General features: G+C 47.9%; 2 protein-coding genes across 2 annotated transcripts in view; one reads left to right on the top strand and one right to left on the bottom strand.

The window, feature by feature from the left end:
• CLCN3 (chloride voltage-gated channel 3) overlaps positions 1-2300 on the top strand; it is a 97655-nt gene extending 95355 nt beyond the window's left edge. Inside the window, exon 16 of the transcript XR_004350248.1 lies at positions 153-2300. The gene's annotated coding sequence lies outside the window, so the exon portion shown is untranslated. The remainder of the gene's footprint in view (positions 1-152) is intronic.
• On the bottom strand, positions 570-23504 carry LOC116755166 (histone PARylation factor 1). Its single transcript, XM_032634140.1, has 8 exons — positions 23390-23504; positions 19978-20137; positions 18075-18264; positions 16656-16754; positions 9928-10078; positions 5549-5636; positions 2476-2648; positions 570-816 (listed from the first exon to the last, which is right to left on the bottom strand). Exons 1-8 carry the CDS (start codon positions 23435-23437, stop codon positions 685-687), a joined length of 1041 nt encoding a protein of 346 aa, XP_032490031.1. The 5' UTR covers positions 23438-23504; the 3' UTR covers positions 570-684.
• Positions 23505-23770: the final 266 nt, after the last annotated feature.

Raw genomic sequence — 23770 nt, 5'->3', positions numbered from 1 at the left:
TAAGGTGAAGGACGTTCTGTCAGGTTGAAGAAAGAAGGATCTGAAGCTGGTCAAACCCAGCTACCCAGACTGTACTGGAAACCCAGTGGAAAACTTGAATGGTACGCTGACTGCATGCTGTGTCGACACCCTAACGCTGTGTCGATTGGCAGGTGCAGACAGAGCCCGAGGAGCGCTGCTGCAAGGAATGGACCTAACGGAGCGAGTGGACGCTCGTGCGTCCTGCAGCTGCTGTTCAGATGCAGCTGTGGAGGATCCGGGGTGGGTCCTGAGTCTGCTCCCCTGTGCCCTCCCTGCTGCCCAGAAGCCCAGTGCTCACAGCTGCAGCTCTCGTCAACTCAAGTCCCAGAAACACATTCCTCACTGCCTACGTGTTAAGCGCTGAAGCAGGACTCACTCCTGGGAGGGGAGGACCGCGTGCTCGTCCACAGGTGTCAGGCGGGACATCCTATGACGACATCGGAGAGGACCACGGCAGGTGCATCCCCTCTTCACACGTGATCAGGGCATCACCATGCAGATGATCTGACTGCACGTGAAAGGAAGAAAACCAGCCACGGGAGCTTCAGAAAAGTTTTTAGCAAATGTTTCCGTCCATTTATTTTCTGTACTCCTTAAAAACAAAACATCATGTTTCATACTGAAGCTCTGAAATACTGTAGGCCCAAGAGAGGCACCTCCCACTCATGCTGCAAGCTGGTCCACGTCCTCTCTGCTTCTGTCCGCCAGGTGAGCTTCAATAATTTCTGCAAAGAGATGCCTCTTCAACAGATTATATGCAAGAGGTAAAAGCTGGCCAGCAACTTTATGAAAATACTGAAAAACAAAAGAAGATGACATTAGCCAGAGGACGCAGCAGGTAATATACTGGAAAAAGCAGTTGTTAACGAAGCCCACTCCCCCCACGCTGGGTTTCAGCCAGCCTCTGCATGACAACAGTGAGTCCTGAGACAGCGCCTGGCACCGTCCCTGGGGCAGTCGTGCAGCTCTTCAGGACGAAGCGCGCTTCTTGAAGGACACTCAGAAGAAAACCAAGTAAAAACTGTAAGCGTCCTTATTCCCTCAGATACGGTTTATTCACCCCCTTTTGCCCCCCATACGCTCAAATGCCTTTTCCTTCTCGTCGGCATGTCCCCACCCCATAAGACTTCAATCATCATTTCCGTTAGCTGGCACCGTCGGAACAAGGAGCTGAACGTGAGTTTTCACATCGCACTGAAGGCTCCCCCGCATCTTCAGTTCCTTCTCACCCCATGTCAGCCTCCACCCCTGAAGTCGCTGCTTCTGTCGGGCCCAGACGCGCTCGGAGGACAAGGGAGGGCAGCGCCGCTGGCGCCTGCTGCCTGCTCCGCCGTCCCTTCTCTTCTCCGATGCTGCTGGATTCTCAAGACAACCGAGTTTCTGTGAAGCTGGTCAAGCACTATTCTGATCGGTCACTGACCCTCTCTGGCTGTTAACCACTCTGATCATTTTTACTGCTAACAAACAGCCCTACACGAGAAAGACAGAGTCCCCACAACAGACTCCCCGACAGTGGCGTCAGCCTAACCCAGTAACTGTCGATCAGAAACGCAAATGCTCAGCCCCCAGCGGGAAGGGAACTCGGTGAGGCCCAGGGGGACTGGGGGGTCGGGGGCGCGCCAGCCTGTGCGGAACAAGCCCCCAGGGCACCCTGACGCTGGCGGGGCGCCGCTCCAGCCCCCGCAGCGTCCCCAGGTGACCCTGCACTTCACAGCCTGCACAGTCAGCTTCTGGGGTAGAGGCTGACGCGGGAGCCGCCTGCCTGTGTGGCCCTGAGCACCTGGGGCTCTTTCTGTGCCGCAGGTGACATGGTAGGTGAAGGGAGAATTAGGCAGACCGCCTGGGAGGGCCCCAGGTGGCGCGGAGGTGCGGGGAGTACAGCCCACGCTCACACGGCTACTCCCAGGGAGATGGGACTCAGGCCGGGGCCACCACTCCTTCCGCCTGCCCGACCCCCAGCCGCGGCTCAGCGGCCTCCTGCAGCTGCCTCGTACGTTTCTCCTACGTGATGAGCAGGGAGTTCATGGTAAAACAGCACCTCCTCTATGTTAAAGAATTTCCAGCATATTTACAGACAGTATTTACTCTTCATCCCGGAATTCAAGCACAAGAACAAACCCCCCACGGAAAGTGAGGCGGAGCCAGGAAGGTGTGTCCACACCCTAGCGAAGGGCACAGCCGTACACGTAAGTAGCTAGTAAGTCACCTGGGCACAACATCCGGGTCATTCACCTTGGCCAGAGTACAAGATGAACTTCAAATAAAAAACATGCTCACAACATCTGCTTAAAAATCATTTTAAAATGTTCATTTTGAAATTCAAGCTGAATCCATACGCCGCGCGCTGGACTTGCGGACAGCAATGAGCCGGGGTGTGTAGGTGGGGGGGGGGCGGCGGAGGGGATGCAGGGCTGGGGGCGGGGGGCGGGGGGGGGGCAGGGTGTGCTCACTCACGTGGGAACCGTGGCAGAAGAGGTCCATCCCCAGCTCCAGCCCCATCCCATAATCGCACTCGTCATTAGCAAACTGCACGTAAGTCATCATTTCCTGAACAGGAGCAAAAGCTTTGAGTCTCTCAGCATCACTGGGGGCCTCCACAATCGTCTTGCAGATTCTCCTGAGACTGGCTGAAAGATCAAGGACACAAGGTTACCTGTAACCACCATGGCGCAGACGGTAACCTGGATGTTTCCTCATGACTCTGTCCTAGTGCAATGGATGCCTCTTTGGTTGGCACTGTATTTTACAACGGCCATTTTATGGTTTTTCTACTTAAGATTCAAGCATAAACATGGCTTACTTAACGAAAAAGACTTCTTGTATTAGCACAGTGGGACCTAGCTGCAATCAGGAATCACACCAGCTTCCAGAGATTTTCCCTGGGCTAGTCCAGGTTCCACAGACTATGGCCAAACCTGACCCACCTGTTTTTAACTGCCCTCAAGCTAAGAGTGTTTTTCCATTTTTAAATGGTTGGAAAAACCAAAAACTATATGGAGACGGAGGGATTAAAAAAATCCAGACAGACAGTAAAGTCTACTCTTTTTGCCCCCTCCTACCTTACTTAAAACAAAACAAAACCCAGAAAAAGACATACAAGAGACAAGAAATCATTGTAGAATTAAACCTTTACCAGTACTTTTTACCAAAGTGGGGGAAGTGCAGCTACGGCCAAAGTGTAATCTGAGGTAAGAACAGAGAAAACTAACATTTATCTAAATAAAAACGAGTGGTTTAACATTTCTATCTGGACTTTCCACGTTTTTCTCCCTGCTTTCGGATGCCAGGGTGCGTCAGCTCCCACGAGGCACGTGAGGAGAAAGGCACCGGAGGATGCCTAATTAGACTTCCTTTCTGACAAACTGGGAAAATCCGATAATGTGGACGAGCTGCCACTCACTCGGAGGAACAGACACGTTCCTGGACACGGGGCTGCCGTGCTGGCAGGGACGAGGTTCGGTCACGACATGAACGGTCACGCCTGGAACTCGCGGTGCCGAGTTTCACGCATGAGGGACTGATGTTACTTACACACTTTACTGACACTAACCACAAACCCAGGCTGACGACAGCGGTGTCTGCCAGGGCTTGACCTCGGAACACGCGCCCCCGGCACACACCCTGCGCGCGTGCGGTCACGGGCTGCGCTCTGCCCCCGCCCCGTGGCAGGCAGTACTGCACTGGACAGACCGCAGTGATGCGTCGCCTCATGGAACCCAAACCGCGAGACCGTGCGAGCAGCCTCCACCGTCACCACGCTCCGGTGCCTGCTGCTGCCCTGCTCCCCGCTGCCCCCGCCCCCCGCTCACGGCGCGGAGCCACAGGCTGCAGCCCAGGGAAGTCAGGCCGCCAGCTCGGCGATCACGCGACACTCAGAGCCACGTCTCAGGTCCCCACCTCCCGGACGTGAGAATAAGAGCCGCGTAAAGGCCCGGGTGAGGACTGAGTTAACACTGTGTACACATCCCCCGACAGCGTCAACCACGACACGATCCAGTGCTCAATAAATGGTATCCCCCGGGCCACGTTACAGTGTTATGTGTCGAGAGCCTCGGGGGAAACTGGTCAGGAGCAGACTGCACTGTGACCCGCTGAGCGCTGTCACCCGTCCACAGACCGCCAGCCACTTACACCTCCTGGCAAACAGAACAGTGAGACACTAGATCCTAAACTATGTCTGCTATCACTTCTCATTCAAAAATAAATAAACCACGGAAGGATCTAATGCTAGAATGTTAGAAAAAAGTACAAGTAGATAAAAGTGACCCTGGACATAAAACCCAGAACCCCAACCAGGGGAGGTAACGGTTTACTCCAGGGCACCGCAATTTAACACCCACCGTGATCGCTGTAACAAATGCCCTCAGTCTCCCCAACAGGACAGTAAAGCTGCTGCTAAAGCTTGGGGTGGACTGGTTCACAGGGAGGCGGCGAAGACCAGGGTTTGCCCCCGCCCCCGGGACACAGCCCCTCTCCCCTCCGGCCTCAGGGAGGAGGTCCAGGAAGGTCCAGCATGTGCAGCGCGTGTGCGTAGCCCACCTTGGCATCGTACCAAAACAGAAATGTGAAGTAATTTTCAGCTGTCTAATTTAGCCCAACATATCCGAAACAGTATCATCTACACATGGTCAACGTAGGAAAACTTACGCTGCTGCAGTTTTTACATGGAAGTGAGTTAACGCCAAGCCAGACCACAAGTTCAGCCCCTCCACCGCGGGGCCCACACGCAGTGCTTTTCCCTGGGAGTCCTCCAGGCGGAGGGCAGCTGAGGCCACAGCTCTGTTCTGAACAAGGGGGGGCCTGCATTTTACGTGCTGCGCAGGGGCGCCTCTAATTCCCTCTCGCTGAGTGCCCCCAAGGGAGCAGGGTGACGGGAAGGTGGTGCCCTCGGGGGTGCTCAAGTAAAGGAGGTCGGGCAGGGGGAGCTGAGAAGCGATTTTCATCCACTTTTTTCAACGTGGCAATAATTAGATTTTGTGTCGTTTTTATACTTACAGATGAAGTAACTCAGCACTGGCTTCTAAAAGCTAATCAGACTTACATACAGATGAAAGACTGGTCACAAAGCACTAAACAAACGCGTGCTGTCTCACTAATTACTATATTGTATGTTGTTGGCTACAATGTCAAAGGCTCTGAAATAGTTCAGAAAAAGTCACCTAGACCAGAGGTTCACACTCTTTAAACTTGTAAAAATACTCTGTTGTGAGCGCTATCAGGCAAGCAGTGTGCTGAGCACTTACGTGCTCGGTTACACCCCAGACACCCCTAGGATGGTATTCACCACTACTACCCGTACGGCGGAGGAAGACGACCACGGTTCAGGGTAGTTCAATAACTTGCTAAGGCTACACGGCGGCAAACCCAGCTTCAGTTCAGGCTTCACTGACCGCAGAGCCTGAGCCCTTCCTAAGGGGAGGTGACTGTCCCCCAAATGGCACATGTCCTCACCTACTTCTCAACATAAGGAAACCTTTCTCCGTATACATTAACGCACATGCACATGTTCATGTGAGAAATACGTTACCATCCGTTTCAGGGAGCTCTCTGTATCCCACATCATTTTTATCTACTGGGACAACCAAGCCTGCCCCATGAAAGGTCTTTGTCACGACCTAAATAAAAGGAAAAAACAAAACAAAATTTAGTCACTGTAAATAGACGAAAACAACAGGGGGAAAGAAAACCCAAACAAAGCACACCCACAAACCCTCAAGACTTCTGCCAAAACGCAACATTCCATGCCCTTTTATTTCAGTAAATTTGGACCGCAGGCACAAGTTTAATATTTCTTTCCTTTAAAATTAGCTAGAAGTCAAGCACTTGAAGTAAGTACGGCAGTGAAGCAGCCGGCTTTTATTAACTGTGTCAGCCGTCTGAAGTCTGCGCCGTGCGTCCCACTACAGGAAGCAGGGCGCGGTGTCAGTTCCATCCACGGCCGTGGGATCCTCTAGGCAGAGAGCCTGAGGGACTGGGCCCGAAGGAGAAGGAATGGTATCTGTCAGCAGGAAGACGTGGAAGGCAGAACTCCTCTCCATCTTGTGAAATCCAGGTCCCCCATTTCTACTGGGAAAATTCAGGCCCGTCAGCAAACTTCCCCAAAGTAGGGCAGTTTCTAGTGTGGTGGTGCACCTTCGTGGAGGCAAATGACATAAACCGGTGAGCTTTTCTAAGTGTTAATTTTCAAAGACAAACAGAGGTCCAAACACAACCCCCATCATAACCCTTCCAGTCTGCATCTTTCTCTTACAGTAGTGGCATTCTTAGGTCTCTGCTGAACAAACATCTGCTTCCAGTATCTCTGTGCAGTCCAGTGACATTCCTGAGGGAAGGACGCTCTCAGTTTTAAGGTCCTCGCCCCCAAGTCTCTGTACCAGCTCTCCACCCTCTCGCTGCTTTCACTGTCTTTCATTAAGCAACACAGGGGACAGGTTATTCCAAACAAGTCCCAAGACAACTGCTCACCCCCTGGGAAAAAACAAATGAAGTCACAGTTACGAGTGTATCTTACTCCTGATACCAAAATACTTGCAGTTGGATTTTAGGATTAAATGTAAAAATAAACCCATAAAACTACTAGAAGAAAAGGCAAATATTTTATATGATTTTGGGTTGGAGAAGGAAAAGACTTATAGACTTGACTACATAAAAAAAAAAAAATTAGACTTCCCTGGTGGTGCAGTGGTTAAGAATCCACCTCCCAATGCAGGGGACACGGGTTCGAGCCCTGGTCTGGGAAGATCCCACATGCCGCAGAGCAACTAAGCCTGTGTGACACAACTACTGAGCCTGCGCTTTAGAGCCCGTGAGCCACAACTCCTGAGCTCACGTGCTGCAATTACTGAAGCCCGCGTGCCTAGAGACTGTGTTCCGCAACAAGAGGAGCCACCACAACGAGAAGCCTGCACACCACAACGAAGAGTAGCCCCCGTTCGCCGCAACTAGAGAAAGCCCGTGCACAGCAACAAAGACCCAATGCAGCCAAAGATAAAAAAAATTAACAAATCAAGTAAAAACCAAGAACAAAATTAACGCAAATGATGAAAAACATCTTGCAATATATACATATAACAATAAAGTTAATAAAGATGAATGTCTTTAAACTATAAGAAAGTCTTACAAATAATGGAAAAGACTTAAACACCAAATGAAAACACAAGTATTCTAACCTGATGGAAAAACGGGCAAAGTTCAAGCAGTTCACAGAAGAAATATAAATGGCCAGTGGAGAAATGAAAACGATTTAATGTCCTTTACAATCAAAGAAATGCTGATGAAAACAATGGTAGATCATTTTATACTTTTCAGGATGGAAAGACCAAAGGGATTGGTAAGACCAGCACCGGCGAGGACCCAGGGAAAGGGGCGCACAGCCCCTGCAGGTGGGGTGCAAAAGGAGTCCAACTCACTGGGTGGGGGGGGAGTTCTGCAAACAGAAAACACACACACACTTAAATTTTTTTTATACGTGTATAAATTTTTTTTAAAAACCACTTTGGACCTGGCAATACTACATCTAGGCATTGTCTTCTAAGGAAATAATCAGGTAAGTGTGCAAGTAAAGGTGTGAACCGTTATTTATGGCAGGCTGTCTGCATGTGTGGAGTTTTCAGCACCCTAAACTCTGAACATAAGCGCAGCGCCCTTGTGAGGCAGACCTGCCATGCAGCACGTGGAGTGACGACCACAGTGTGTTCACAAAGCAGTGCTGACGCTGAACGCAAAAGGCAACAGTGATGGCACGACTGTCTTCTGCCCGACTCAGGCTGACACCCAACAAAAAACCATGCTATGTACGTATTTTCACTGATGAGAAACTACTAATTGTCCATAAAGAGGTATCAGTTATTAGTAAAGCATCAAAGTCCTAACTTTATCACGAAGAATCAGATTACCAGTTTAGGAAAACCCTGCACAAGGGTGGGTGATGTTGTGAGGCATCAGAACTAGAGGTGGACAGAATGACGGACCCTCATTTTACAGCGACATTAACTCAATGTCGATTTAAAAAGTGACATCTAGGTATTGGAAGAGGTAAAGTGGCACATAGCCAGTTAGTCAGATAGGGTGAAAGGAATGCTAGCTATGAAAGATGTGAGTTGAGGTCTCAGATCTGTCATGTAAAATTCTGCACAAGGAGCAAGGCCTCTGCAAACCTACTGTGCTTGCCTGTCGGTCGTAGGGGTGGAGTGAGCAGCTCACAAGGACCTCCCGCCAAAGCACTACAAGCACGGCCGGTATAAACACAGACTGCTAGTGTGCCATGGAGTGCTCCGTTATCCCAGGACGCACGAGCTGCTTCCACACAGAAGGACCAAGTCACTAACTCACATGCTAGTGGAGCTGAGCTTTTTTCAGGACTAGAAAAGTATTTATTCCATTAAGATCTCACAATAACAATAAAACAATAAACTTCTAATAGAAAAGGATCCGGAAGCATTATCACCACGTGTTGTCTTTGGGAAGATAAAATCATGGTTGTCTTAGTTCTTTTTTTCTTTGAATTTGTGTTTACCAGCTATTTTTGTAAGAACAAATACTAAAAAGAAACCTCATGGGGGAAGGGGGCCAGGACAAACATTCCTATGAAACTTAATCTAATACATTTAGATTAAGACTCACATTACATTAGACTCCTACCTAATTTATAGTTATGGGGAAGAATGAATGAAATCTCATCTGAAATTACTGTTGATGACAGAATGTGCTGCTGGCAGCTGTCTGCTCGGAGCAGCTTAGTCTTTAGTCAAGACAAATTAGGATATGTCACAACGGGGTGAGAAATGCTCCCCTTCCTACCCTATAAGGCGGGAGAGGCTCCCTATGAAAACTAGAAAGGTGAAATGGCAATATGAAATCTTAGAGCAACTGAAAAATGCCCCATTGCAAGGAGTTTCATTCAAATGAACATTTTTAGAAACTGCTTCCGACCTCAAGGACTAAAGAAAGAGTTGATAAGACTGCGATTCAGTGACTATAACTTATCAGAACATCACCCCTGCAGCCGAGTCAAGATCAGAAAAAGCACTGAAGTAGGATTTTCAATAACTAAGTAAGCTGACGTACTTGGTTGCCAGCACTAGTTTATTCTGGGTTAACGACTCCTTTATTTGGCCTAGAACACGCAGATGAAGCAGCCACACACAGGACACACTGCTGAGAGGGTGGCTGCCCTGACTCCGGTGACGAACGCCCTCCTTCCCCAGGGTGATGAGGACAGACTCCTACACAACTCTCATTTACCGCAGGCAAGAATTCTTCTAGCTTCTCTGTTAACTCACTCTGACAACTGTAAGTGAAAAACCCAAAGGATCCAAAACCCAAGAAGTATTTGCTGTTTACAAAACCACTCACACTGCAGGCGCCAAGGGAAGCGTTGGTTGGTGGGCTCCATAAGGCAAAGGAGAGGGGCCTCCTCACGCACCATTTCCTAGAGAAGTTTACACACCTCAGTACACACCGCTCTCAAACGCCAACTGCCTGAGGGGCTATAGCTATAAGGCACTGTAAGGCAGACCTTTACACGTCTACCCCCAAAACTCTTGGCACGAAATCAACAGACCTTAGCCATTAAAGAAAGAAATTTAAGCAATTATTATGTACAAAGCTGCTTTCACTCTTCTACAGGAGAAACTGGTAAATCAAGATTAACAAGTGAGAAGGCCTGGCTGAGTTCTGCACCCGCCGCAAGGGCACTGCGTCACGTGACCCAGCCTGGCCGACAACCTGCAGGACCTCCCAGGCCAGACCCTGGACAGCCTCCGAGGGAGCCCCGCGAAGGCAGCGTCCAGCTCTCCCCAGGACAGGGCAGCGAGGGATGGAGAGAAGGTGCAGGTGGCAATCAAGAGAGGAAAACCCCCTATTAAAACAGCAAAAGAGTCAGAGACTAACAGGCGTAAATCATACTTTCTTATCTCTCTGTTTCATCTTCACGGTTCTCTGCTCCAGTGAGAACCCCAGTTCTCTGGCTGCTTCTGTGAGTTTCTCATCTATGGTTTTCAAGAGACTAGTTTTCTTTTTATCTGTCACTTCTTTAAGTTTTTTCATCAAAAATAATCTGAAAAAGAAGTAAAAGCCCTCATTAGTATGCAGGCCACTGTGCTAAGCACATAGACCTTGGGAAGTTACGGGGAGCCGAGTTACAGACATCAAACTCCATGCAAGGGAAAGAGTGCAGAACCACCACCAGAGCCCCCCAGAATCCCGAACAGGTTCTCCAAGCAAGAGAAAAGCACTATGAATAAACAACTGCCAGTCACAGAAACAGCAAACAAGATTTGTCTGTATCATCTCTGTATTGTCTACAACAAAGACATAGGGTATTAACAGAATGAGGTTAAGCCAACTTCCTGTCGCACTGCTTGATGCTAAGATCGGCGTACCCCCTTGGAGAAGTCTGATGTAACAGAAGAAAAGAGTGTGGAGACACCAAAAAGGATTTTCTCCTTTTTTTTGTTTGTTTGTTTGTTTTTCTTCAGTAAGCAGGACTCTCACTGTTGTGGCCTCTCCAGTTGCGGAGCACAGCCTCCGGATGCGCAGGCTCAGCGGCCATGACTCACGGGCCCAGCCGCTCCGCGGCACGTGGGATCCTCCAGGACTGGGGCACGAACCCACGTTCCCTGCATCGGCAGGCTGACTCTCAACCACTGCGCCACCAGGGAAGCCCCAAGGATTTTGTACTTTTAAAGAGCCAGAGGACGTTTAGAATACTTAAGCATCAGCAGATTCTTTTCAATGTTACCTTCAAATCTGCATTAAGATGAATTTAAAAAATATAAAAGGAAAGCAAAACTATTCTATAAGCTGATACGAAAGCACAATTCAAAATATTTTTTAAAGGTATGTGGATAGTACAATATATTATTGCCAGTTACGGAAATAATTTTGTTTTAAGAATGCTGCAGAGGGTGTGGAGAAAAGGGAACCCTCTTACACTGCCGGTGGGAATGCAAACTGGTACAGCCACTATGTTAAACAGCATGGAGGTTCCTTTAAAAACTAAAATTAGGGTTACCAGATGATCCGGCAATCCCACTCCTGGGCATATGTCTGGAGAAAACCCTAATTCGAAAAGATACATGCACCCTTATGTTCACTGCAGCACTATTTACAATAGCCAGGACATGGAAGCAACCTAGAAGTCCATTGACACAGGAATGGATAAAGAATATTACTCAGCTATAAAAGAACAAAATAATGCCATTTGCAGCACATGGATGGACTTAGAGATTGTCATACTGAGTGAACTAAGTCAGAGAAAGACAAATACCATATATCACTTATATGTGGAATCTACAAAAAGGGGTACAAATGAACCTATCTACAAAACAGAAATAGTTACAGATGTAGAAAACAAACTTATGGTTACCAGGGGGTAAAGGGGAGGGATAAATTGGGAAATTTGGACTGGCATATATACACACTACCATATACAAAATAGATTAACTAATAGGCCCTACTGTACAGCACAGGGAGCTCTACTCAGTACTCTGTAATGGCCTATATGGGAAAAGAATCTGAAAAGGAGCGGATATATGTAGAACTGATTCGCTTTGCTGTACACCTGAAACTAACACAACATTGTAAATCAACTAGACTCCAATAAAAATTAAAAAAAAAAAAAAGACTTTTGCCATCAGAGCAAGAGTGAAAGGAAGAGCTGGCAACAGTGCCCAGCTGGACACAGTCGGTCCCCTTCCTGCAGCCACTACCAGGCTGCCAGGAGGAAACCCGCTCCTGCCCACCACTAACATTCAGCAGTTTGCTATGGGCTGGGCGCTGCGGGTGCTATTCTGATCCCCATTTTACAGATCAGGAAACTGAGGCACAGAGGATAATCAACTTACCCAAGCCGACAGAATTAGTGTGCGTGGATTAAAGTGCCACAGAAGCCAAGACCACCAAAATCACGGTCTCATGGTTGCAGCACGGCATCACAGTCCCTCACCTTCAACCTCACCAGCCGCGTATCAAGAGGCTCTATCTGCAACAACCACACAAAGCACACCGGCGACGCCAGGGCCCCGGGGCTGCTGTCCTCTGTCCACAGCACCCTTCCTCCCGGGAGCCTCTCGCCGTCATCAGGCCCATGGGAAACACCCTCTCAGAAGACATCCACCTCTCCTGACGGCCCTCGGTACTGGTCTTCTCATCCTTACCATTCCAGTTTATTAAGCTTTTGTCTCTCAGCTTCAAAGCTACAATCCAATACTCTGCTGCAATGTGCACACGGAAACAGCCAGAAAGTTCTGTGCTGTCCCATTAAACCTAATGGGAGACTGTGAACTTTGAGTGAGTCCTGCGGTGGTCATGCAGAAAACACTGGTTCACTAAGTTATGCAGATCTCCCAAAGAGTGACCCTTTTCACTGTATTTGATTTACTCCATTCTATCACAATATGAAAAAACCACATTCATTAACAGTACCACCAACCTCGTTAGCGAAGTCTTCAGGAAGTGAGAAGCTGTCAAGCTCACAAGGGTGGTTACAACTCTCCCCAATTCTAATGTTTGCTTTTGAAATCTTAAGTTTTAACACTGGCAACAAACACAGTCAGTTGTTTTCATCGGTTTGTTTGAGGCAACACCGGCCAAACACTCATGTCAGGGTAACCAGTGTCTGCCAGTTCCTCTCTTCAGCAAAGTGGAAAAAAGCTGAACTCACAACTCGGCCTCACAAGACCTTTTTCCTCGAGACAAACCCTAACACCTAAGTGGGCCGAAGTGCCTCCCTTCACGCAGGACGTTAAGAAGACACGTGCCCAGCGGCAGGGATCTGATCCGCCTTTACTGTGTCATCACGGACCTCTGTAGGGACACCCGCGTCACGTCCCAGCTGTGATAACCCACGGTCCGCTGCCCACCAGGTCCACTGCCCCGACCCTGTCGAGGCTCCAGCAGGGCTTACCCGCCTCCACCTTTGTGCTGTTGGTGTGAGAACGACACCCTGTCATCACCCAGAGTTTGCAGCTCACAGGCCTCCTGGGAAGTGGGCAGGCACCCCTGGGGGGCCACACCCTACTGTTTGATAGCTGCTGTTTAGTTAATGGTTTTAAACGTGACTACACGTCAGAACCTCCTGGGTTCCTGGTTGAAAGTACCCAGTACAGCAACGTAGGGTGGCAGACAATACTGGGGGTGCAGACAAGAGGAAAAGAGCCTGTTTAGCAGCGTGTCTCGACCCAAGAGCTGATGCCCTGCCTACACGTACTCTTGTACTACGCACCAAGTGTTTTCAATGGTCTTTAGGCCCATACAAAGGAAGCGTTCATTAAATGTTCGTTAAAATGAATGTTCATTGACTTAAAAACATTCTCTTGAAATGAATTTTTTAAACTTAAGAATTAAAATTATAGACACACAGGTTTGAGATCTCTAAGTATATCTACACTTAGATACACCTGGAACGTGTATTTTTAAAGAACGTTCCCGAGTCCTGCTCTAGACATGCTGAAGTGAATGAAGCTGAGGCGAAGCTCTTAACCACGAGCCCGGGAGGCTTCCGTGTGTAGTCAGGTTTGAAACCATTAACTAAACAGCAGTGGTCAAATAGTGGTCTGTGGACCCCAGGGACTCCTGAGACCTTTTAGGAGTATGTGAGGTCCAAACTATTGCCACAATTATTTTAGGGAAAAGAACAGAATAAAAAGAAAATCATTCCTAATTTTGTTGTCCAAAGGTAAGTATTTTAAAACTTTCAATCTATCTAGATTTCTCTCCGTGTGCATGAGAGCTGTGAAAAGGGAACCTTCCACACTGTTCTGTTATTTGACCTCTTCACATAATGTATCAACTCCTTCCCAAAACAACAGATCAATATCCTGGTGTTACACTTTATGGACATTTTCTATTTAGCTACCTAATTTTCTCTAACTGCTGGATATGTATGTTTTTCTAATTTTTCCTTTTTATAAATAATCTGAAACATACACAGATATTTATGTGCACCCATCCAAAATTTCTTCAGATAAATAGCTAAAAATGGAATCGCCGATTTAAGGTATAGCATATTAGCTGGCAATGTTCATTATCTGTTAAGAAATCGTTGAAAAAACATTTAAACAACCTTATTCCAACTGCTTTCCACAAACGTCTTACCAATTAACACATGTCAGAAAGGTTTCTTATACCCTAACCATCCTTGGGTATTACCATTCTTTAATCTTTACTCATCTTTGCTAGCTGAATTTGCATTTCTTTGGCTACTATTAAATATTACACAAAGAGAACCAGTTTCCCTGGGCATAAAAATACTTTGTGTATAACAAACAGTCTGCCTTAAAAGACACTACTGAGGCTGATATAGAAATTGTTTTGATTAGCTGATTTAAAGTCTCAGAATACTATATATACTGTAACACTTAAAAAGTATAATAACCTTTTTACCTTTATGTTTGAGATAAATTACTGGAGGTGCAAAACATTTTTTGTGTGAAATAGCATTAGGTACTCCAGTATACTCACTTGCTGGTCTTCGCCTAAGTTATAAATCTATCACCAATGTATTTTTGCTTTCTATTTCCTTTTCCGTGTTCTCCAGTAAGCTAAAAAAATACCAGAACGATCTTGCATTATTTTTGATAACAACTATATCTTTCTTCTTTTTTTTTGTAAGACCACTAGGACTAATGAAAACTTAGTTGTTTTTGCTGTCAGAGTGTTTGTGGAATGATTCACCGAGCATCTACAAAGCAGGTGCTGTGCACAAGAAAAAGCCTCTGCCCTCATGAACTTACACGTTAGTGCAAGAGACAGACAATAAAGAAATAACTATAGTTGTTTCCAATAAAGACAGCACCAATTTAAATTCAATAATAAATCTGAAGGGTGTAGAGAACTATAAATTATAAACAGCAAACAACGTTTTCTATAAATTTCAGAGTTATCAGAAGAGAAAAAAGAGCCTTTCTGGGACATCTCCCATGCCCTTTAGATACACCGGTATGCACACAGCAGCCCAGCAGGTGCACTGATCGACCTAATTTTCTGTTTACTGCAAATTTGTGCTATTAAATCACAGGGAATGAAAGTCTTTTAAGAAGTAGGGTAGGGACTTCCCTGGTGGCACAGTGGTTAAGAATCCACCTGCCAGTACAGGGGTCACGGGTTCGAGCCCTGGTCCGGGAAGATCCCACATGCTGCAGAGCAACTAAGCCCATGCGCCACAACTACTGGGCCTGCGCTGTAGATCCTGAGAGCCACAACTACTGAAGTCCGCATGCCACAACTACTGAAGCCCGCATGCCACAACTACTGAAGTCCACACGCCAAAACTACTGAGCTGGCGCTCTAGTGCCCGAGAGCCACAACTACTGAAGCCCGCACACCACAACTACTGAGCCTGTGCTCTAGAGTCTGTGAGCCACAACTACTGAAGCCCGCATGGCACAACTACTGAGCCTGCGCTCTAGAGCCTGAGAGCCACAACTACTGAAGCCCACACGCCACAACTACTGAGCCTGGGCTCTAGAGCCTGTGAGCCACAACTACTCAAGTCCACATGCCACAACTACTGAGCCTGCGCTCTAAAGCCCATGAGCCACAACTACAGAGCCCGCGTGCCACAACTACTGAGCCTGTGCTCTCGAGCCCATGAGCCACAACTACTGAGCCCACGTGCCACAACTACTGAGCCTGCGCTCTAGAGCCCATGAGCCACAACTACTGAGCCCACGTGCCACAACTACTGAGCATGCACACCTAGAGCCCGTGCTCTGCAACGAGAAACCACCGCAGTGAAGAGTAGCCCCCACTTGACACAACTAGAGAAAGCCTGCGTGCAGCAAGAAGACCCATCGCAGCCAAAAACAAATCAATCAAGTAATTAAAACAAGGAAAAAGTAGGGCAAAGAGGTCACACAAAACATGGTCTACTTATTCTGCTCAAGGTGATGAAGGTGCTTTCTTCGTTTTATTAGAGTGTCCACGGCCCACCTGCTGTGGCAGCTCCGGATGGTGTCTGTGTCCGCGCACCGCGGCCGGCTCCCTGGCTGGGCTCTGAGCCGCCCCGGAGCTGCCGCACCACCCGCCCTGTGCTTCAGCTCGCGTTCCGGACGGGGCCGATGCCCCAACCGGCTGCAGATGCGGGGTCCTGACGTCGGGGGGTGGAGGTCCAACTCCAGCCCCACCTGCATGCAGAGGTCTCAGCTTCCCGGGTGGAGGGGAGGCAGGCAGGGGCCCCATCTCACCGGCGCAGGTCCTGCCAGACCACGCGGTCCCAGAGCACTCGTGCAGCCACAGCTGGCGCTCCGGCTCCCCGGCGGCCGGCCCCCTGCGATGTGCCAACCGTGGCTTCACCGCACTCAACCTTCCATCTCAACCACATACCACGGGTTCTTGGAACGAACTCTTCAAGAATGTTTGACCTAAGATGCCTAAAAAATCCTTTGAGTTTGCCACGGGACAAACAAGGTCAAGATTAAGTAATATTTTCATTAAATAATTAGTTATAAAAGAGGTCTGTTGTTTGGCGAAAAGCTGAAGTGTGGATAAGATGCCTGCAAAAGTCATGGAAATGATCTCCATGTATCTAAAAATTTTGGGTTACCTCATTTCCCCTCAGAGATGGACTGATACAGTACAAAAATTGTAAACCCATATAAATAGGAGACATACTGAAATAAAACATTTCTTACTTGACTGCAGCAAACACATTATCTCCATTTTGAACAATTACACAATTTTTCTTTGCTTCATTTGTAGCGACAAATACAGGAAGTTCGTCAGGAGAATCCCTGTGTAAGCAAAAGATTAAAAATTTAGCTGCCCATAATTTTTATTATCAGCAAAGTAGAATTTTAGGTCTATAAACAACAAATTATATCTGCATGTTTCAAAAAATTGCCAATGGGCTTCCCTGGTGGCGCAGTGGTTGAGAGTCCGCCTGCCAATGCAGGGGACGCGGGTTCGTGCCCTGGTCCGGGAAGATCCCACATGCCGCAGAGCAGCTGGGCCCGTGAGCTATGGTCGCTGAGCCTGCGTGTCCGGAGCCTGTGCTCCGCAATGGGAGAGGCCACAACAGTGAGAGGCCCGCGTACCGCAAAAAAAAAAAAAAAAAAATTGCCAATGAAGTTGCCAGGTTTAAGCTTTAGTTTTCTTACGAATATCTATGACAAATCTTATTTATGTAACAGAACCTAAAATTAACATTCTTAGGACCTAGTTACTTTTATACCTGAATACCAAGAGAGAAAGAATAAAGCTTGTTAAAAGGAGGTGAAATTATACACAATCATCTCTACCCCAGTTTAACAGTCCGTGGAAAAAAGCAAGGTGGAAAAACCAAAAGAAACAGGACAGAAAGGATCATAAAACATTGGCAGCACAAGGAGCCAGTTCACATCTATAACCAAATCCCTTTACTCTACGCCTGAGGGAACCGATGGAGACAAAGCGACTCCGCCGCGGTCCTGGTGAGGCGGCAGGAAGCCAGCAGACCCCGGCGCCCCAGCTCCCAGCCCCGCACGCCCACAGCTCCCAGGCACCCCTGCACACCTTCTCCACGTCTTCTCCCCGCCTCACTTTCAGCGCCAGCGCCGCTCCAAGTGGAGGAGCCACCCCCCGCCCACAGCGCTACTTCTAACAGTCTAAGCTTCCTGCACGTATCATTTAACCCTCCGAACATTCCCGTCAGGCGTGTCTGATGATCACAGGACAGGAAACTGAGTCACAGCAAGTCACTGGCACAGGGTGAGCCAGGTAATACGTAGGAGGGCCAGCCTGCCTCCAAAGTGCGTTCTTAATTCTATGGCCCCTGGAAGCACAGGGCCAACTTAAGTCACAGCAGCTGCTCTAAATTACCTTTCCTAGGCTAAAAGAGCTTTTCTGAACTCCAAAGGAAAAAAAAAGTTTAAAACTACAGAGGAAAAGCTGGAGAGGTTCAGCCTAATAAGCTCACCCATCCCAGGGTAGGTCAGTAGGTTAGAACGGCAGACAGCCTGTGTACCCACCAGGAGAGGGCACATGTCCTTCACCTTGGGTGAGGCCAGTGAACATCTGCTTACACTCGTTACAGGGACAGTAGCTGTATTTTAGGAGAAGAAAAGACCCTTTACCTGAAATAGCCCATGTGGAACTCAGTTTTACAATCTCCAATGATAATGGTCTGGAACTCAGGAGGATCATAGTAAAATCTCCAGTGAAGGTTAAAGTTCAGGCTTGCTGACTTTTTCTTCATTTTATGTCTTCCGGCAAGGATATCATAAGGACCCACTAATCGAAGTCCAAGGCTTGCAGAAAGTGAATCTATAAATTAAATATGTTTATTTAGACAGTGCCTTTCTGGAGGCAGATAGGAAATACTGCCTTTCATTCAGAAAATATTTCTAAGCAGTTGTCTTAAAAAAGAGCTTCTAAAGGAAAAGAAAGAAGTCTTTAGTTACATGTGAAGATGTCAGTTGTAAATACTCAGTGGAAAAGAAATCAGAGCAATGAAGATGTGGCACTTACATTCAGGATTTCCTCTTAACTTTACCACTGATGACATTTCAAACATTCCTGCTGTTTCTTATTTTGGCCAAAGCAAGGCTGCTTTGTGTTCTTATGCACTGCAAACCTTTACCTTGTCTCATTACTGTGTTGCTGTCGGCCTCAAGTATTTGTAGCACATCCAGACCAAGGGAGAGGCAACAGACAGCACAAGAGGACGAATAATTTAACTAAAAATGTGTTTAATGTAAGTGTTTCCTTCCCCTTCCCTCCACCTCAGCTATTTATCACTCTCGACTCGTTGCCTCCTTGACCATCCATCTGGCTCACCCTAATCTTGGAAGAGCCCACCTTCTTTTTCCATCCACAGATCAGCCATCAAGTCTGTTCAAATGTACACGTTTACAGCACCAGATGGGCCTTCGTGCTTCTCTAAGAGCGAGGCAAGCACTTCAGGCAGGACCTGGATACGCAAGGAGGTGAGGATGGAGAGAGGAAGAAAATTCTTGGAAGAGGTAACAATGTGAAAAAAAAGCATGGGGACAGTTTAATTTCCCCCCTCTATGAACAGATATAAATATACAGATGTTTTAAAGGGAGATCATGCTGTTTTGTAGTGTTTTTTTGTTCTTCATCCTGTCCTCACTTAAATCTTCTGAATAGTTTCTCATGCTATTAAATGTTTCTTTAATATGTCTACCCTTGCTAGGCATTTACTGTTTCTTTTTTATTGTAAACAATGCTTCAGTGAATATCTTTGCTAACACATGTTTGTACACATCCATGAGTACTTTTTGAGAAGGTGCTGCACGGCTGCAGTGTTTTGATATACTGCCAAAATTCAGTTATCTCCCAGTATACATTTTCGTCAGCAGTCTCTGGGACTGCTTCCCCCCACCTCACGTGAAGACATTTAAACAGTACCAAAGGGTAACAACGCAAAGTAACTGTTACAACATTATCAGTTTTTAGTGTACCTTTTCAGAGATAGTATACGCACATAGGAAGTATGTAGGGGTGTGTGTGTGTGTGTGTGTGTGTGTGTGTGTGTGTGTGTGTATTCCTGACCTAAAAATACTAACGGCAGCATATGCTCCACACTTTTTCTTTTGAAATATTCCAGGCACGATAGTTTATCATCGCTTAAAAATCTGCCTGATTCTTTTAAAACTATATATGTCCACTGAAAGATGGGTAAGTGATGAGCATTTAAGGCATTTTCTGCTTTTTGTTTCAGTATCATTTAACATAGTTTGGGTTCACCTAACCCTTAAGACAAGTTCCTAGGAGCAGCACTGCTAAGTCATACTAAAAGTCCTGGAACACACAGAAGTATGTGCTTGTTTTCTTGCAAACTCTCATCAAAGCATGTTGTGGAATGATGTACCTTTGCTAGTATAACATTTTATTTCTCTCATTTGAAACATCTTTGGAAAAGTTCCTTTTCCATGAACTGTTTAGATCCTGGGTCCAGTTTCCTACTGTCTTTTCCACTGGCAGAAGCCAGAGGAAGATTCTGGAGCAACTCACCAGCTGGCTGTTCAGGATCAAGTCCTTCACAGAACCTCCAGAAGTGATAGAAATCTTCAGGCAGAGAAAGCCTGTAATGACTTTCTACTTCTTTTCGAAGGTCACTGGGCACGTCAGCTTCACAGCATTTACCCTTCTTCACGGCGACTGCTTTTTCACACTGAAAATCCGCACACACAACTTTGTTTCTCCCAAAGTAATTTCAGCAACTTGGACTGCTTAATAATATTGCTCATTTTTGTTCACCCCAACTCTATGAGTTTCCTTTAAAACTCTATAAATGGTATTTGAGTAAAATCCGGGGATTCTTTTGGGTGAGGAAAAAAAGGAAAGAACAGTTTATAATATATAGGTGTCAAGAGGGACACACACAGCAACTTTTTAAACCTATTTCCCTAAGATAATGGAAATGCAGAAAACAAAAAACCAAAAAGTATAAAAGGTAAACAGCAGGAAAAAGAGGAGTAAGAAAATGGCAGGTTTTGCCCTGTTCTGGTAAACAGGGTGTCATCGTGCCTTTCATTTAAACAGACTCACTGACCACACCAGAAGCAAACTGCCAGAAATAACTGGATTTACCAGTTAAAACAATGATCTCAGAAAAGGTCGTTTAAGGCCAGACTAGGTTATAAAACAGCTCCAGCGGCTCTGCAGTATAGGTTCATTCTGTAAGTAAGCTAGGCTTTAGAATGTTTGTTCCATCTGTGACCTATTCCCACAAAAATAAAATGCTTGGTTGGAGGGTACGCATCTTCGGTCCTGGGAGCGGCCGTGCGTGGTGTTCTTTCTGGGAACCTGGATCCTTTCCTTCCTGTCCTTCCTTTTCCGCTATCAGTACATCAGTGCTGCCCAACCCGGACGTATTCTGCCCCCAAGGGGACACGTTTAGCAGTATCTGGAGACCTTTTCGGTTGTACAACTTGGGGGTGTGTGTGTGTGCTGCTGGCGTTCAGTGGGTAGAGGCCAGGGATGCTGCTAAACATCCTTCAGTGCACAGGAGAGGCCCCTTAACAAACACCTATCTGGCCCAGACGTCCACAGGGGTCACGACTGAGAAATTCTAACCTCATGTTTCTCATATTCACATTTTTCCAGCAGGCTCAAGTTTATTGATGTTATTTTGGGTATCGTTCAGAGTCTGCAAAGTGTATTTATGAACCAGATGATATATACAAGAATGTTCTTGATGGCACTGTTTTACGAGTGGAAGACAGGACAAATGAAAATGCTTACTGACAGGAGAATGGTTACAGGACTTTCAAACAATGGAATATTACGCTTAGTGAAAAGGAAATAGAGCCACACACAGTATGGATCAATCTTAATAATATAATGCTGAATGAAGAAAAACGTCCCTGAAGATTATATGCAGCATGATAGCCTTTTTATGAAGTTCAAAAAATACTGTTCAGGCATAAACTCATGGGTGATAAAGCCATAAAAAGAAGACAGAGGAGGGCTTCCCTGGTGGCGCAGTGGTTGAGAGTCCGCCTGCCGATGCGGGGGACGCGGGTTCGTGCCCCGGTCTGGGAGGATCCCGCATGCCGCAGAGCGGCTGGGCCCGTGAGCCATGGCCGCTGGGCCTGCGCGTCCGGAGCCTGTCCTCCGCAACGGGAGAGGCCACAGCGGTGAGAGGCCCGCGTAACGCATAAAAAAAAAAAAAAAAAAAAAAAAAAAAAAAAAAAAGAAGACAGAGGAAAACAAACAGTTCGGGATCGTAGCTACACTGAATGGGGTCGACAGGAAGGAGTTAGGCAGACAGGACAGGTGAGCAACATGAAGACAGAGGGCCACGGTCAGCCTTTCAGTGCTTGGCCTGGGCAACGGCCTCACAGGTGTTTGTCGTATTATTAAACGAATAAGGTAAAACAAGACCATGACCAAGAATAACAGTGTATCACGCCAAGGATTACAACATGTCTATAAGAGGTCATAAAAAATTAAACTGAACAAGAAGGCTGTTCAAATAGGGATCCAAAAATTGATGGTGATAATAGCAAACAGTAATAAATGTAACAGTAAAAACAGTCAGTAATAACTACTTGTTATGCACTTACTATGGTGCCAAGCCACTGTGCTAAACTCCTTCTATGGATTAACTCATTTAGTCCTCAGAAATTCCTTATGAGCTAGATTCTGTTATCCACATTCTACAGACAAGGAAACTGAGGTTAGGTGACTTCCCCTGGGTCCCTAACTAGAAAGTGGGAGAACAGGCATTTAACCCCAGGTGGGCCGGCCCCCAGCCGATCCAACCACTTCATGCCGTCTCTTCAACTGCAAACACACAACAGCAGAAGCATGTCAAGTCCTGACCCAGCCTCCCCTCTGTGTGTATGCCCGCCTTTGCTGAGACTTCCAAAGACTGGCTCAAACTTAAGATGTTAGAAAGAAGAGCCTTAAATCTACCTTGCTGAAAGGCAGTGTTGCCTAATGGTTAGGCTGCCCTGGTTCATTCCTGACTTTTCCCATTTCCAGCTCTGTCACCCTGGGCAAGTTACCTAACCTCTCTGTGCCGTTCTCTCATCTACGAAAAAAGGCCTATGTAGTACCTCTATCACAGGGTTGTTACAAGGAATAAATTATTTGTAAAAATACACAAACAGTGCTAGCACAGAATACATAAATGCTGGCTATTGCTGTTGGCCATAGTCTCTGTAGACGCATCGTAATTTTTGATGCTTTATTTCTAAGACTAACTCTGTCAAAGAAGTTCACTGCCCTTTCAAAGGGAGAAAAGGGTGTTTTCAGCTCTGCCTCAGCTCACACGCTGGCTGCATCCCCAAATCCCTAATAACTCGAGTTTAGGACGGCTGTGCCCTTCAGGGGCTGCCCTTATCCTTTACCCTTCTGTTCCTGGAGAGCGGGACCGGAGTAAAGAACGCCCAGAACGCGGCCCTCCTGCACCGTCTCACCCCATCCAGCTGACAGCGCAGCCAGAGGGAGTTTTGGAAACCTCTACTTCTTTCCTGCTTGCAGTGGTGACAGAACGTGTGAGGCCGCAGGAAAGCCTGAGCCGACGCCCCTCCGTGGTCAGCGCCCCTCCGTCCCCACCCCGGCCTCCCCGCGGCCGAGCTCGGCGCTGCGCCCGGCCATCCCTCCGCCGCGTCTCCCGCCTTCGGGGACGCTCCCCTTCCGGGGCGTCAGCAGCTCTTTCTACACTCGGCGGGGCCGGCCGGACCAGAGGGTTGGGGGAGCGTGCTGTGGGGGGACCGGTCTGAGTCAACCCGCTCCCCGGGGGAGGGCCCCTGACTGCGCCAACCCGGCCCCGGGGGAACCCCGGGCTGTAACCCGCCCCGGGCCCGCCCCCGGGGGACGCAGGGACGCGAGACGCCGCTCTCCGCTGCGGCTGGGGGCAAACGCGCCGCGCCGCCCTCGGACCCGCGGCCGCCCTTGGACCTCAGCGCTGTACCTGCGGCCCTTCCCCGCCGGGCCTGCGCTTCCCGCCGCCGCCCACCATCCTGTAGCCGCTGCAGGATGAAGCCCGTCCCGCCGAGAACTCGTGCGCCGCCGACTGCTTCCGGTTCAAGGGCGACCAATCACCTCTCCGCGCCGCGGCGCACACAAATATAGGGAAGGCCCCGCCCCCACAACCGAGCGCGCGGCCGAGGCCCCGCCCACCCGGCCAGCTAGGCAGGTTGCCCTTCGTACGCGCGTGCGCGTCCCGCGGGCTGACCCGCCTGAGCTTCTCCGGGGGCACATGGACCCCGGACCACACTCGGACACTGCGGAGGTCTCCTTCCTCCCCAGGCCTTCACTGGGGCAAGGCCGGTGCTCCTTCGTCTGTATTCGT

The sequence above is a fragment of the Phocoena sinus genome, chromosome 6 (assembly GCF_008692025.1).
Source record: "Phocoena sinus isolate mPhoSin1 chromosome 6, mPhoSin1.pri, whole genome shotgun sequence".
Classification (NCBI taxonomy): Eukaryota; Metazoa; Chordata; class Mammalia; order Artiodactyla; family Phocoenidae; genus Phocoena; species Phocoena sinus.
Note: the sequence above shows the minus strand (reverse complement) of the source record. Positions and strands in the feature narration are given on the sequence as shown.